Raw genomic sequence first — 15,630 nt, 5'->3', positions numbered from 1 at the left:
TCATCACTTTGCATTTGTGATTGTTACATGGAAAGTGCCAATTCAATTTCACGTGGACCTACAAACATATGTCTTTGGATTTATGGTGAAGTTATAAGAAGATTAAATATATTGCGATGAGAAAGTTCCAAGAGAAAGATATTCATTGTCATGCTAAATGTAAAAAAAAAAGTGAAATATGTCGATCGTGGGCGATTCTTTCGGTGATTTTTCCCAATAATAAAAGATTAAGGATTTACAAAATTTAGATAAGAGCGATTAGAATACACATAATGTATTTTATTTATTCTAACATAGTATCCTCGCATGTCACGAATTCGCGGCTAGTTGTGAATATAAATTTAAGAAAAAAATTAAAAGAGAGCTTGAACGAGCGACACGTGTCCGTCCCGAAACCCTCTCTTGGTCTATTTTTTTTTTACAGTGCTTTTGTTTTTTCTTTCCTCCATCGTCCTTTTCACTAAATTCAAAACACACCACAGACTTGCTATCTATCTTAAGCTCAATTTGTCCCTGCTCGCAGGTCAAGAGATTCTTGCTAGGGTTCTTTTAAGATAATGTAAATAATATACTTAATTACGAGAGTTCCTCAAGATTCTAATGGGCATTCTGTTTAAAAAAAAAGCAAAAATTCTCCCCAAGAAAAGGTAAAAGAAAATTCGAAATTAAACCAGCGAGATGCTTGATAAATGTCGGAGAAAGAATCGAAAGCTTTTGCTGAAAGCTATGTTGAGAGAGAGCCACTTGTGGAGACGAATATTGCCTGCTTCTTTTGAAGGTCACGTTTTCAGGAACTAGAAGACCCAAATTTCATTTTCATTGGGTTTGGCATAACGACAAAAAAGAGGTAATTAGAGGTTACTAAACAAGTTTTTTTTCGATAAGTAATCGATCATCGGGCCGGGCAGACCTACGCGGGCCACCCGAGAAGGAAATCACGTGCCCGTTTCGACCTTTCCGGCCGATCGAGCTCGGCCGGGTCTAAACGGGTCCGCCGAACTACCACCCACCGATTAATCAGGTCTATTACCAAACAGTACCACGATTTCGAGGGACAATAATTTTTTCCAAGCAGTCAACTTGGATTCTCAAAATCTTGGCCATAACCCGGAATCCCCTACAACCCTATACGCCTTTAGGGCTAATAAAGAAACTTAAAGGTGATCCATTCTTTTTAATTTACCCAAAAGCTATGATTTTAAAAAAGTCCATTTTGAGAAAGGTGATGGCATATGATTTAGAATATGCGCCAATGTGGATGCTGGATAGTGGGGATGTGGGAACTGATTTCTTTATTGGATACGGCTAGAAAGGTTAGCAACAAGCCAGCGAATGACGTGGTCGTGCACGATATCCAATGGAAGTGGAACAACAACATCGGATTCTTTGGGACGATGAAGAAGAACATCCTCAGTGTTTGGATCAGCAAAGGCTCCAAGAATACAAGCCACTTCAAAAAGAACATATGATCGGCATATGCATGCGCAACGCCTCTAGGTTAAGTCGCTGGAGATACCATCCGTTTTGGCCCGTTCCGTACCGAGCCTCACGATTTTGTCCTTGCTCATTTCGGTAGTGCTCTCACCCGAACGTGCTTAACATTAGAGCTCCAATTCTGAGCATTGCCATTATGTCCAAAAACGTTTCCGGCTTCGCATGTATGTCACGGGACCGCTCTCCATCCATTCGGTACACAATTCGGTTCGTTCGTGTTCCATTCGCCAACCTAGAAACCTGCTAGAAGCCGTTCCTTGTTGGGGTCTTGCGGCCCGGCGAACACTCGCTGCTCTCGTCGAACTGGATTGTTACAGCATGCCGTTCACATGTTCGTCTTTTTTCTCTATTTGCAGCTAGGGTTTTCTTGTTTTGAGCGAGGAGGTGGGCTGTTGATCCGTATCATTAACTTATCTTTTGCTTTCGATCAATATATTTTAGGGAAAGGTGGGCGTGAGTTGATTGTGGATGAGAGATTTTGTGCCCAAAAAAATCTCATATTTTGATTGTAGCTATTTTTAATTGAATTACGCATGACGTGGAAACAGAAAAATAGAATGTTCGTAGCTATCTTTATGATAATTTGGGGTGCACGTGTCACACGTGCATGATGCTAGTGCGTGAATAAAAAAAAGCCTAATACCCTAAAAAACCTTCGATGTTAGTTCCGATCCAAATTTTATCCTAAACTTTTTTTCGTCTCATAAAAAACCCCCCAATTTTTTGTCAAGTCTCAATTCCACCCTAAATTTTTTTTTTGTATTATGAAAAACCACACATCTTTTACTTGAGTTCTACATCTGCCTCTATTCACCCTTCTTCCAAAATTGCCCTTAGTGATGTAGCATTTCCACATCAGTGTTCTAGTTTTTATCCCAAATTTCATATCCACTTAGAGGTCGTTTTGGCTAACATGGAAATTCATCTCCAAAAAACCGTCTAGTTGGATATGAAATTTGGGTTAAAACGGGAGCACTTAAGGTTGGTTTTCTTTAATTGCTCTTACTCTTAAAAGAGTCTTCCTTCCATTTCGCTCGGGATCTTCGATTTTGCGCTTAGTTTTCAATCTCTCATACTCAGGAGTCTTCCATCTCTTGTGATCGAAGAGATCGCGCTAGAGACGTTTGGCTCGGGATGCTCGAACAGCTTGTGCTCAAGATTTTTGAGAATTTGGACAGAGGATTAACGAAGGTAGATATGGTACTCGAGTATAAGTTGGTAGTTTTTTATGAGATAAAAAAAAGTTTAAGGTAGAGTTGAGACTAGACCTAAAATTGGGGATTTTTTATGGGATAAAATTTTTTTTAGTAAAATTGGGACTAGACCTAAAGTCGAGGTTTTTTAGGATATTAGTCCTAGAAAAACACTTTGATATAGCTAACCTAAGCTTTGTACATTTTAGGCCCAATGTTGCACACGTGGGCCATTGTTTGGGCCAGAAACATGAGGCTGACCATGAGGCTTTTTAATCTCATCGCGTACAAATTTTCCTCTCAATGACACTTAAAGGTGGTTTGTCTAAACCTAGAGAAAATTCATCGTTATGCTCACAAAACGTGATGTGATACCAGCAAAGTCAGACCAGTAGTGCACATATTCCAAAAATATAAAATAAAATAAATTCACGGCCATCGCGAAAATGTCCTTAACAGGAACCCATTCGGTACAACTAGGGCTGTCAAATGGGTGGGTCAAGTCGGATTTTGGTTGGGCAAAAAATGGTTGGACCCAAAATGACCTATTTAGATGCAACACAAATTTAGTGACCTATACCTCACCCGACACAATTACTATAATACTTCCATATTTAATCCAATCTTTGAAAATTCATATCCACCTAGTTAACTCACTTTAAACTTTCTATGTGTATATAGTATTTGGATATAATCGTTAGTTGACATTGCATAGAATTTTGAAGTTTGTATTGATTCACAATGAAGAATAAGAGAAAGTTGATATTTTGTAGTGAATTTATAAAATTACAGCAACAAATAACGTAGTAGGAATTGAAATTTTAATTAAATGGAATGTAAGATATTGAAGAAAATGATTTATGCTTACCAGGGATTGCAATGACAGGAATCAAGATTAGAATATTAAATAAAGATAAGAATGCCAAATGCAATCAAGGAAATATATACTCCAATAACTAACAGACGAAACTTACAAGATTAATAAAAAAAAATAATGGGGAAAAATGAAGCCGTCTTGATATTTAGGCTGGAGTCGAGCCCATTTGGCGGGCCTACCAAGACTACTGTGAACTTGGAACAATCCAAGAAGTTCATTATTTTATCATAGAGGGTGAAGAGTGAATCACAAAGGTGAGTAAGGTTTGGGTAAACTGTGAACCCATCTAACATCATATTTTTTTTTGAGCTTTTCTATTTTAAATTCATTCATGATCCATTTACTGAACATACAACTCCTCAAATATGGGTTAAAAAGTGCATCTATGACCCATTTTGATACGTATAAGTAATAATGAGTATAGTTGCGATGGTCCTTAAAAGTGCAGCATTTTACACCCCGTAACTTTTCCTCGGCCAGGCTTGGTCAAACTAGCCGAGCAAAGTCAAATTATTAGTAACGTGTTTGCTCGCGGTGATTGTAGCCTCTCCGGAGAATCGATGACCACGATTTCGATGCACCTGCTACTTGTCGGTACCAGTACATCTGGAAATTCTTAATTGGTTAGTTGTAAGTAGCCCCACCCTAGGATCATGGAACAAAAAATCTCACCCCGCACCTACACCGAGATATCGACCGCGATTCTCAAATATCGGAGAACGGAACGTGATTCGACCAGACCAAAATGCAATAGAAACAAGGCAATGGTACCTTGCAAGTTACAACAAACAAACAAATGCATGAAACTATGGTTTTTTAAATCGACCAATACGCTGCGTCTCGTACGCGGACGGGACCCGCGCGCCACGTCAGCGGATCCGCCCCTCGAGCCCATCGCGATCTTCTTGTCCGAACCCGACCGCTCGGCCAATGGCACGCGGCCACGTGACCCGCTCACACCACTGTCCGAGCGCGATGTGCGAAACACCGTAGACAAGCTCTCCGCTATCGGTTTTCCTCCGCTGTTTTGGCTTCCGCTCGGCTGTCGGAAGAACCTCTCACGCTCCGCTTATCTCCGCCGTCGTCGTCTTCTTCGTCTCCCTCTCTTCCTTCCTTCTCGGAGGCTCTCCTGCAGCTCCTTCCATGGCGTCCGTGCTCAACACCGTCGTGGCGGTCGCATTCCCCGGCGCCAGCGCCGCCGGAGCTCGAGCTCGACTGTCTCCGGCGCCAATTTCCGTTTCCTTCACCCGTGAGCCTCCCGTCTCTTAAGATTAACACCGCTCGGACGCGAGTGTTTCTGTACTCCGTCGAGAGCCGTCGCCGTAGGATTCGGACGAGGACTCGCCGGCGATTTTTTTTTTTTTTTTCTTCGTCTTCGAATTGGATGTTTGAAGTGTCGTTTGATTGTCTGCTGTGCGCGACTGTGGTTGAGCCTCGACGGTTTAATGCGTGAGCGCGCCTGATTGATGTTGCGAATTGATGTTCTGTTCAGGACGAAGGCTTACCGTTAGAGCTGCAGAGACTGATACAAACGAAGGTGCCTGCGAAATCTCTTAATTATGTGTATTCGAAGTTTCTCGCTGCGTCGAGTTCCATGTCCAGCAGAAATGTTGATGGATTTTCTCAAGTTGAATGTACTGTGGCAGTGAATCCTCAGGTGCCGGACAAGGCACCGGCTAAAACCGGTTCCAGCTTCAACCAGCTTCTTGGCATCAAAGGAGCCTCACAAGAAACTGTGAGTCTTTGCGTACCGAATGTTTATTTATTGGGTGATGGCCAATGCGAATCCTGCTATCGGAGTGAGTCTCATTTCAGTGACTTTTGACTGCGAATTTGTGTTATGATGCCTGGAAGTAGTTGGATATTCAGAAATTGTTTGCTTTGATGTTTTCTTTCTCCAAGAATTATGGAAATAAGGTAATATCTCAGTTAGCGTCGGACCTAAATACTGCAAGATGAACCTTTCAGAATAAATGGAAGATTCGCCTTCAACTTACGAAACCTGTGACTTGGCCTCCATTGGTCTGGGGAGTGGTTTGTGGAGCTGCTGCTTCGGGTATGTCTAGCAGTCTCAAAATGAAGTTGTTAACACCTCCAGTACTTATTGCTATCTTGTCATGCTAGTTGGTACCAAAGATGTCATATTTACCTGCACATGGTTCTCATATCTCTAAACTCCTTCAAGAGCAGTTTACATTTGTATTTTATGTGGAAAGCTCTTACGTGGATCTTTAATGTCCCTGCTCTAACGAATCCATAGTCAGTGTGATAATGGTGGTCTCTGATCATGTCGGATGTCCAATACTGTAAGACGTAAAGAGCATTTGACAGCGGTTTTCAGAACTCATTCATTGCTATGAAATCAAATAGCTAATTCCTCTGTCCTGATTTAAATGTCTCACTTCTGTTGTGCACAAAAAAGTTCTGACTTTTTGAATTGCGTTCTTCCAGTTCTTCTTTGATCACTTCTTTTTAAACTCAATGTTACGCATGAAATGGAATTTATTGCTGACTTTTTATTGTTTGTTCCCTCATGATATACCAAAAGAAAGGGAATAAAGATGTTAAACATCAAGCTGAGGCAATGGCTCATGTATATAATTTCATTTTTCTTCTTAAATCGTTAATTAGTTATAATCTGATACAAGAACCTTTCCGACGATCCAAAGAAAATAAGGAATTACACCTTCTAATGCCGACCAGTCAAATGAACTCTATTGAATCCCAAGATGCCTTGAAATATCAATTTCAGTAATGATGCTGTGGAACTTGAGCAACTATTTACAAATTGCAATAACTATATCATGCAGGAAACTTTCATTGGAATCTGGAGGATGTGGCCAAATCAATTGTTTGCATGATGATGTCAGGCCCATGTCTCACAGGCTATACACAGGTACCTTTTGAACATTTGAAATTCATCAAAACATTGACACAACATGTTCTCAAACTCACAGGATTTATCTTTCTGCTCACATGGCATCTCTAGACAATGAACGATTGGTATGATCGAGAAATTGATGCTATTAATGAACCTTATCGTCCGATTCCATCGGGGGCAATTTCTGAGAATGAGGTTCGTGATTTCACCGATTGAGTTATATCTAGAAAGTGACAACGACACCATTTTATCTGACTATTATTCCATACCAGGTTATTGCTCAAATCTGGGTGTTGCTCTTAGCAGGCCTTGGCTTGGCTGGTATATTAGATGTATGGGTAAGTGATTTACTTTTGTGCCAAATTGTTTCATTTTCCTTTCTATTTAAGTAAAGCAAATAGTGGTCAGTTTCTGAATCCATGTTCTCTATAGGCAGGGCATGATTTTCCCATAGTTTTCTACCTTGCTGTTGGCGGTTCATTGCTATCGTACATATACTCTGCTCCACCTTTAAAGGTAGTTCTTCAAGTTATCTTTTGCTTTTATCTCTTTTTATGAACTGATAATCATATGTACTTTAGCTATTGTTCCTAAGTGAGACATCTACATGGTTTCAGCTCAAGCAAAACGGGTGGATAGGAAATTTTGCTCTTGGAGCAAGCTATATCAGCTTGCCATGGTGTGTACCTCTCTTTTCGGCTTTTCATTTTTTATGTTCATCGACACTAATAATGGAATAGCATTCAAGAAAGTACCTATAAGCTTGGTTTTTCTAAGTAAATTATGAGGGATTGGCTATCCAATGAAAAGCCAATGCCTTGAGTAATGGAATAGATGGGTAAACACGGAAGTCAAAAAGGTTCATAAGTATCCTTCGAATTGAGACTAAATGTGGCTGTGTGTCCCCCTCCATGATTTTGTGTTAAAACATGATAAAGAGCAACTTGTTTTTATAGTCCCCTCACAGCACGTGGGGGAAGGGTTAAACATCTTTATTAGGTACATTCTGATTCAAGTTAACAAGTTCCTGTTCTCTTCTGGCTGATAGGTGGGCTGGTCAAGCTTTATTTGGGACCCTTACACCTGATATAGTCGTGCTGACTCTCCTGTATAGCATAGCAGGGGTATGTTTCCTTGGGAAGTATTGCCAACTGCAGTATGAAATCTGTATTTTTTTTTAGGCAACCAGTGCATATTGGCAACCATAGTTTACTGTTACTTTCTGCTTTTCTCAGCTGGGGATTGCCATTGTAAATGACTTCAAAAGCGTGGAAGGAGACAGGGCAATGGGCCTTCAGGTTTTTTTTGTTGTACAGTTTTTTAGGAAGCTCTGCTTATGTAAACAATGGTAAACATTCTTAAGATGTTTTTTTTTTCTTTTCACAATCTCTCTGCTTTGAACAGTCCCTTCCAGTGGCTTTTGGCGCTGAAACTGCAAAATGGATATGTGTTGGTGCCATTGACATAACTCAACTATCTGTGGCTGGTATAGCACCAATTCTCTAGAACATATAGCTTTTAAACTGAATATTTTTTTACTGATATTGTTATTTCGAATCAAATTAATAGCATCATGCATGTAGATCAGTGCACTATCTCCTAGTACGATTTTCAGAAGGATGGCTGACACGTTGAAAAATGAACTTAGATTTGTTCTGTTGTGCTGTTTTGAATTGGTTAATTAGTCAACTTCCATGCACTGAACGTGGCTAAGCTTCATTTGAGAATCATTTCCATGATCCATGACCAAACCTTTACCAATTCAAACGCTTTATAACTATCACCCTCCTTTTAGATGTTTAAAGCAGAAAGTTGTACAGTAAACTATTTATGCAAAAGTTTTCCAACTTTTCTACGCAGTAAAAAGATAAACTTAACTATTAGCAAGATGGATCAATGCAAACGGTCATTCTGCTGTGTCGATGTTAGTCTGCAATATTGCTAATACTCATTTCGAACTGGATTGTAATATGGTTTAATGTGATGATAAGCGTTCAATTTTGTTCAGTACATCACAATGTGGCAGAGTTGTTATGTCAAAGGGGACAAGTTCTGCAAATATCGGTCATTCGTTCTTTCTATATAGTGTATGTCGCTCTATACCAGTGTGGCAAAAATATGTCTGTCTTACAAGCACCCTCCATTAGTATGTTATATTCTCCTGCCAGGAACTTGTCTAGCAGCAATCAATATTGGACAGACATCTTGCGAGTGGTGAAATCAATATAAGTAGGACCACATTAGATATCTTTGTACCATTTGACGAATTCAGTGTGATCAATAAGCAGGTCAGAATGCTCTTATCATTTGATTCAGTGAGTCCATTGGACAATAAAGAAAATTAGCTTAGATGTGACCCATGTGAGTGATCTGAAATAGATGATTGAACCTAGTATTAGATCATTTGTGGTCCTTGGTAACATCAACTGCCAAATCATTAGTGTTGAGATTCTTGAGAAGAATTAGTTTAATAATTTGAACAAAAAGCTATGTCAGGGTCCATTTGTTAAGATAAGGTACCCAGAAGAAACAAAAATGTTGAGGAGTTCAATATAAATGTAGTGGAAGAGGTAGAGATATTAACCTGAATCTGCTTCTGCTGTTACGGGATCAAACTATCTGCGTCGGGCCTAGGAGTGCTCCTAAGATCATAGAAGGCATTCATATTCTCTGACCCGGTGGAAGGGAACATGGGATGCTTTGAGCATTCATAATGTTCAAATTCTTTATCTTGTTGAACTTCTTAGAATTTCTTTTCTTATTTAAAAATAATTTCTCCAGGTTATCTGCTCGGGGCTGGAAAACCATTATATGCTTTGGCTCTCCTTGCTCTCATAGCTCCACAAGTTGTTTTTCAGGTAAATACCAATATATTAAAGTTGTGAGAGATTGTATCTTGACAGAGATGATGTTCCTTTGAAGTGTTCTTTCCAAGCAAATACTAAAAATATGTTCATAAATCATCTGCTTCCTCCTACTGAAATGAGGCCTAGCTAACCTTGAATGTTCATGTCCAAATATATTGTTCTAGGCCTCCTTTTGAGACTAATTCTGCTTGGAAGATTGTCTAAACTTTCTTCCTTGCAAAAATCACTCTCCGGCACGAGTTTAAATGGAAGCATCAGTTTATTCACCTCGCAGTGCTTCCTATGCTTTCTAATTCTTCTGCATGTGCTTAGGTGTCACAGTCTCACACAAATAACTATATATTGTCAGAAAATGCTTTGCAAGCATCAAATGTTACATATTATCTTTTCGAGAACTGGTCATTTTGATTTAACTCGTGATTGTGGTTTGCTGATACTTCTCATTTTGGTGCAGTTTCAATACTTTTTGAAAGACCCTGTGAAGTATGATGTAAAATATCAGGTAATGTTTCGCTCATCTGTATTGTCTGAAATTAGGAAAATAGTTGGTGAATTGAGAAACTAAATAGCTATAACGGTGCTTCGGTTGTTTGACTGCTCTCTATTAGTTTTGTCATTCTACAGGATTGTCTTTGTTCCTGTCGGATGAGATAGACATGTATCTAGCTGATATCAGTGCTTTGTCAACTTTTGTGATTAATAGCATTACGATTTCTAATGTCCTGAATGTTCACTGAGAATGGTAGTCAGGTCACTCAAGTCAGCATCGAGTTCCTAGAGCGAGCAATGTCGTCCTGTGAACTAATTCTGGCACTGGATATCATCTTGTTAACGACTGCAGTTTTTAACAGCCACCTATAGCGCATTGTGGATTGTAATTCTATATAGAGTGGCATTTTTAACTAAACTACTGCATCTATATAATAATTTCAGGCTAGTGCACAGCCATTCCTTGTGCTCGGTCTGCTGGTCACTGCTTTGGCAACCAGCCAATGATCACTCTATAGTCCATGAAGCCACTATCCGAGAAGTATGGGAGTCCGCATGGAGGAAGAGCTAGCCACCGATTGCATTGTCACGAACATTACATTCCGGTGAACTAGAAAAGGCTCAGTGCTTGTTCGAAATGATTTCCAGGTTTCCTCCAACTGCGTCATTTCCTACAAATGAATTCGCTCTATGGTGACTGATTTTCTCTATGTTTTGCCTGCATAGTCATAACGATTCCTAGATTGGGGTCGTCCTTTGTGGATGTAATTTTGTTTTTCCTTCCTGTAATTTCCTTTCTTCTTTTGCTATCCACTAGTTTGTTCCTCGTTTGGGATCGTACACCGTTGGAGTTGTACTTTGTCAAAACTGGCCAGACAGTGTCTTCTGATTTTCCATGTTTAGAGCCTAGAAAGATTGGCACAATATTGCTACACTTTTATAATTTAAGTTTTCGATTTGTGAATGCAAGCCATATGGTTGAACAGTTTTAGTTTGACTGAAAATTTGTCTGCCATCATACTTGATCCCTCACCTGGACAATAGATCATCGGTTTTACCTAGTCTCCGAATCAATATCAACAGACTCGAGCATGAGCTGCAATCTCCATCTCAATGAAATCATCAGTCAGCAGTCCTTGGCACATAATCGAGATATTGAGTCTTTGGTTTCCAGTTCTACGACTTTCATGATATCCGAGATTATGTCAATTGTCGCCGCCATCATTATACTTTTGTTGCTAAAAGCAGTTCGTGGGATTTAGACAGACAGTTTATCTCCTCTTTACCAAAAGAGTCGCCGCTTCTTTGCATTTGACAACAGAAAGGCTTTATCAGATCCGGCCGATAAATCAGACATTTCAGAGCCGACTCCAGAACTCTTCAACTAGTAGATTTCTCACCTTATGCAGTAGCAAAGACAAAGCAACGGTTTCATTAAGGACCTGCCCCAAGTCTCCTTTTCTCTTCTAAACACCAAATTCAAAGTACAAACAATGGTCTAAAGCACCACCTGGAGGACAATTGGTTGACAAATTGCTTCTTCAAGCAATCTTAAAATTCAGGTATCCTGAACGAAGAGTACGAACTATGTAAACGGCAGAGACTCTTTTAAACACTCACATAATCTGTTTCGATCAAAAGACCAAATTAAAAAGTAAAAGTTGTGATTCTGTCACTTTTCGAGTTCGATCCCACATTTCATAAATCATCTCAGAATGATGCATGTTGAAATCTAGTTTTCCTTCAAGATTGACTACCCCACATTTCATAAATCATCTCAGAATTATGCATGTTGAAATCTAGTTTTCCTTCAAGATTGACTACATGGACAAAGAGGTCAAACTCAGCATAAATTTGATTTTAAACACTCAGTAATCTTTACCGAGTCAACCTTAATTTTAAAACTAGCACTGCCATTAGCCAACGATAGATCAGCTAGTGCCATGGACAAACGATAGCTTCTTCTCCAAAGTAATGATGACAGACCGAAGAAATCTAGAGTTGAAGTACTAGCAATGTACACGCATAATTTAGAATAAAGATTGAGCGTGGAACTCAAATTGAATCAAAGAGCAAAGTACATGCTTTTAATTTTATTCCATCCCCGTCAAAACTTTTAGAAAGCTTGCCAATTGGATAAATCATGTTTTTACAATTCAAAATCACTGATGACCTCGTCTAGCTAAATGGTGTTCATCTAGATAATTGGAAAGAAGATAATCTAATCAAATAATCGATTTGACTACCTACTAAATGGCCACAAAGACGAGAAAAGAGGACTAACGTCAATCAATGACTAGACCGGCGCATTTCTGAGAAATTTCCTCTCATAGACTCCGGTCACCTGATCTGCGACAGCCCACATAATGGCCTGGCCGGGCGGGATTCTCATGAGCCGAGGCAGGAGTCCCTTCCACAAAGCGAGAAGCCCTTCCTCTTTAAAAATTGTTTGGATGGCATGAACCATGCCCTTGTACTTCAACTCTCCACCATGTCGAGTTTGAGCCATCAACCTCGTCTTGACAACATCGAAGGGCCCAGTGCACACAGGACCTGCAGTTCCTGCGAGGAATCCAGAAACCATGGACTGCCATGGTTGGAGGACCTTGCCATCGCCCTCATGCTTATTCCATAATAGCACATCGAAAGCGTTCTTCGCTGTAAACATAGCGGCCTGGTTGGTCCCATTGCGCATGACCGTTGGTGCAGCCCCTGACCACAGCCCACGAAGGCCTTCTTCACGAATGATAGTCCGGGCACAATGAATAGGACCCTTGTACTTTAAAAGCTCCGGACTTAAACCTCTTTGTTGCTGCAATCTGATCTTAACAACCTGCAAATGACCTCATGAGTTAGCGCCCACGCAATACATGTAATTTACAGAACAACCAGTAAATGTAATTATTACACAGCATGAACCTTTTCAGCAATAAACTCAAGTAGAACAACACCAAGAGCGTCTGCATTTACTAATTGCTAAAATTTACAATGTTACTTACTACATATTTATTTAATCCAGGTGAACTTCTCTAACAGACAAGCAAATAACGAGTCTGGCCCTACAAAAGAACCTGCAAAATTTCCATGTACTCTACTTTAACATGAAAATGGCTAATTATTTCTCCACTCGTTCTCCTTAAATTTGATGCTAATCTCAAAGGAAAAGAGAGTATCCCTATTTCTGTACATCTTGGTGGTGATGGAATAAAAGCAGTAGGAAGGATTACATGGTTATAATCCTTTCAAGTTATAGAGGGGATGCAGCCTTCCTAGCATGCATCCCAACTCTCAGTCCCGAAGGTTGGCTCAAGTAATAAACACAGATTCTGCAACAGAATCTAGTGAACTTGGCCCAACTATGGAGCATTACAATAATCCATTCAGATTGACTTCCATCTTCTTAGTCTTCACTGTACTGCGCTTGCAAAAGGGATGGCATTTTAAAAATGAAAGCAGGAAACCACTAACAAGGATTTTAGAAGAGAAGATACGGGTACCAGCATTGACTCAAATGTTATAAGACAACGCTACAAAAGCACCAAGCATTGACTCAAAAGCTTCACCCTCCATTTGAATTAGCGACGTTGCAGCAGGATCAAGATGCCATTTTTAAACTACAAACAGCAAAATTGAGCTCATCTAATCCTTTCAGCCGTACAATTCCTAACAAATAAGCCCGCATCCCAGGCTACCCAGAAACAAACCCCCAAACCAATCACATTCCCACTTCAACTGCTGACCTCAAATGGAGTGACGATCACGAGAGCCTCGAGCACCCCGGCGCCGAAGCCGGACAAGAGCCTGGCCTTGTTGGTGAGCTTCCCGGTCTCCGGGTCCTTGAACGCCGACTGGAGCATGGCGTTCGACCCCATCCGGAGCGTGTACTTGAGCGTCAGGTGCGTCGCGAACGGCGTGAGGCCCTTCCACAGGGCCCGGACGCCCTCGGTCCTGGCGATGGTGGCGCCGCAGTGGGCGATCCCCTTGTAGGCGCCGGACTTGTCGAGCTGGAGCCGCGTCTTGATGACGTCGATCGGCTGGAGGCAGCACGCCTCCACCGTGCCCCCGAGCGAGCCCGAGATCGCCTTCATGTAGGTCGGGATCGTGCGCTTGTTGCGGTCGGAATCGGAGGTGGGTCGCGGCTCGCCGGCCATGGCGGCTGACCCGATGTTCCGATAGGATAGGGGTTGACCAGAGCTCGGTGGCGGCCGGCTTATATAGAAGAGAGAGAGAGGAGTGTCGAAATTCGTCTTCTCCACTTGTGCGCCGCTCCCTCCGTCCCTTCCTCCCTCCGGCCGGCTCTCTCGCCGGCGGCGGCGGCGTCGACCTCGGGAGCTTCCAGGGAGCGGCGGAGATGGAGGTGGCGGAGAGAATTTTTGCGCAGCGTATTTAGCGACTTTCGAGGAGTGGTGGGAGTGAAGAAAGAGACAACTCGAGAGAGATTCCGTGGTTGGTGGCTTGTCTGGCGACAGATGGGTTGCTCGCGGTGGCGACGGTTCCTTTCTTGCAAATTCCTCTTGATTTTTCCCTAAATACGCATACGCATACGCATGTGGTCGGACTGTATTTATACTTTAATTAGTTCTATGGTAGTATTTAGAGGTGATCGGTTCCAGCGAGGGTAGATTCCATAACTTGCTAGAACCGATTCTCTGTTTTTGGAACTTGGTCTGGCTCCAGATCTACCCATCAACCTGTTTTCTTTTTTTTGTTCTTTTTCGTTTCATTTTTTTACAGCAAAATAATATGAACAACAAAGCGATTTGAGGTAAAAAATGAATGATGACGAGGCTAGAACGAGCAACGGCGAGCCACAAGCAAGCAAGGGGGAGGGTGAGTTGCGAGAGAGCGAGAGCGGGAGAGAGGTAAAGTGTCGGAGTGAGGTTGGAGAGAACAGAGAAAAAGAGAGAGATGGAGAAAAAGATGTCAAGAGAAAAATTAGGTTTTTACGTTTATGAAACCGGTTCCAAATTCGGTTCGATCGATCCGGTTTTGAAGTGGTTTTTCATTTGGAATCGAAAACCGGATCGGTTCCAACGAAAACCTGAAATTGGACCATTTTCAAGATGGTCTGGTCCAATTCCCAGATAAAAACGGTCCAGCTGCACAACTAGACATGGCCATGGGCCGATTTCGGCCCGGGTCAAACCCGGGATCGGCCCCGTTGACCGGGCCCGCAGTTTGGACCCGGCCCGTGGCCCGTTCTCCCAATCAATTTGCTAAATTCTCTCAATCCACTCGAAAAATGGCAAGTGGAAGTCAAGCGGCAATTGGCAAAGGTAAGAATAGAATGACGGAATCCGAACATTCTTTTGATCCTCGTGATTATGCAGATTTTCAAGATGATGAAATCAATATTTTTCCCGATGTGGAGCGCGTCCCAACACAAGAAAGTCTTCATGCCGTCAACAACAAAGGAGGCGGAGCAGAACTTACATCCGACATTTGGAACCACTTCACGAAAACGGAAAGATTTGATATTGGTCCAAAAATGTATGATATAATTTGTAAACATTGTGGGGCAATATATAAATATACAAGTGGACAACGTTCAAGATTAGTTTCGAAATCAGTGGAGGCTCAAGCTTGCGTCGATGATTGGACGAAGACTCAATATCGACAACAAGAGATAGATCGGAATAATGAATTCGAATTCTTTGACGACGGAGATACCACTACTACCGATACTGGTATCGGTATCGGTATCGGAACGGGTATCGACGACTAAGGGTAAAAGAACTACATGGATTTTGATTCTTCTATCCCCAAGAAAATATGTAAGGCGCTTAATGATAATTCATTAAGTTCAAGCCCCATCTCTTTCTCTCTTTT

At 41.3% G+C, this 15,630-nt stretch overlaps 2 protein-coding genes across 2 annotated transcripts; one reads left to right on the top strand and one right to left on the bottom strand.

Moving 5' to 3' along the window:
* The first annotated feature begins 4,567 nt into the window (after nt 1-4,567).
* LOC115672324 (chlorophyll synthase, chloroplastic) lies at nt 4,568-10,770 on the top strand. Its single transcript, XM_030594109.2, has 15 exons — nt 4,568-4,813; nt 5,057-5,101; nt 5,211-5,299; nt 5,533-5,620; nt 6,375-6,460; nt 6,554-6,640; nt 6,718-6,783; nt 6,878-6,961; nt 7,063-7,124; nt 7,494-7,569; nt 7,681-7,743; nt 7,850-7,931; nt 9,227-9,303; nt 9,767-9,814; nt 10,246-10,770. The coding sequence occupies exons 1-15, from the start codon at nt 4,708-4,710 to the stop codon at nt 10,306-10,308; spliced, it is 1,122 nt and encodes a 373-aa protein (XP_030449969.1). The 5' UTR covers nt 4,568-4,707; the 3' UTR covers nt 10,309-10,770.
* Nucleotides 10,771-11,861: 1,091 nt separating this feature from the next.
* Nucleotides 11,862-14,244, bottom strand: LOC115672397 (mitochondrial succinate-fumarate transporter 1-like). Its single transcript, XM_030594205.2, has 2 exons — nt 13,542-14,244; nt 11,862-12,634 (listed from the first exon to the last, which is right to left on the bottom strand). The coding sequence occupies exons 1-2, from the start codon at nt 13,950-13,952 to the stop codon at nt 12,098-12,100; spliced, it is 948 nt and encodes a 315-aa protein (XP_030450065.1). The 5' UTR covers nt 13,953-14,244; the 3' UTR covers nt 11,862-12,097.
* Nucleotides 14,245-15,630: the final 1,386 nt, after the last annotated feature.

This window comes from Syzygium oleosum, unplaced genomic scaffold (assembly GCF_021117445.2).
Source record: "Syzygium oleosum isolate NSW1041296 unplaced genomic scaffold, Sole_v2.1 Sole_v2.12, whole genome shotgun sequence".
Classification (NCBI taxonomy): domain Eukaryota; kingdom Viridiplantae; phylum Streptophyta; class Magnoliopsida; order Myrtales; family Myrtaceae; genus Syzygium; species Syzygium oleosum.
This window is presented reverse-complemented; position numbering and strand designations above follow the sequence as displayed.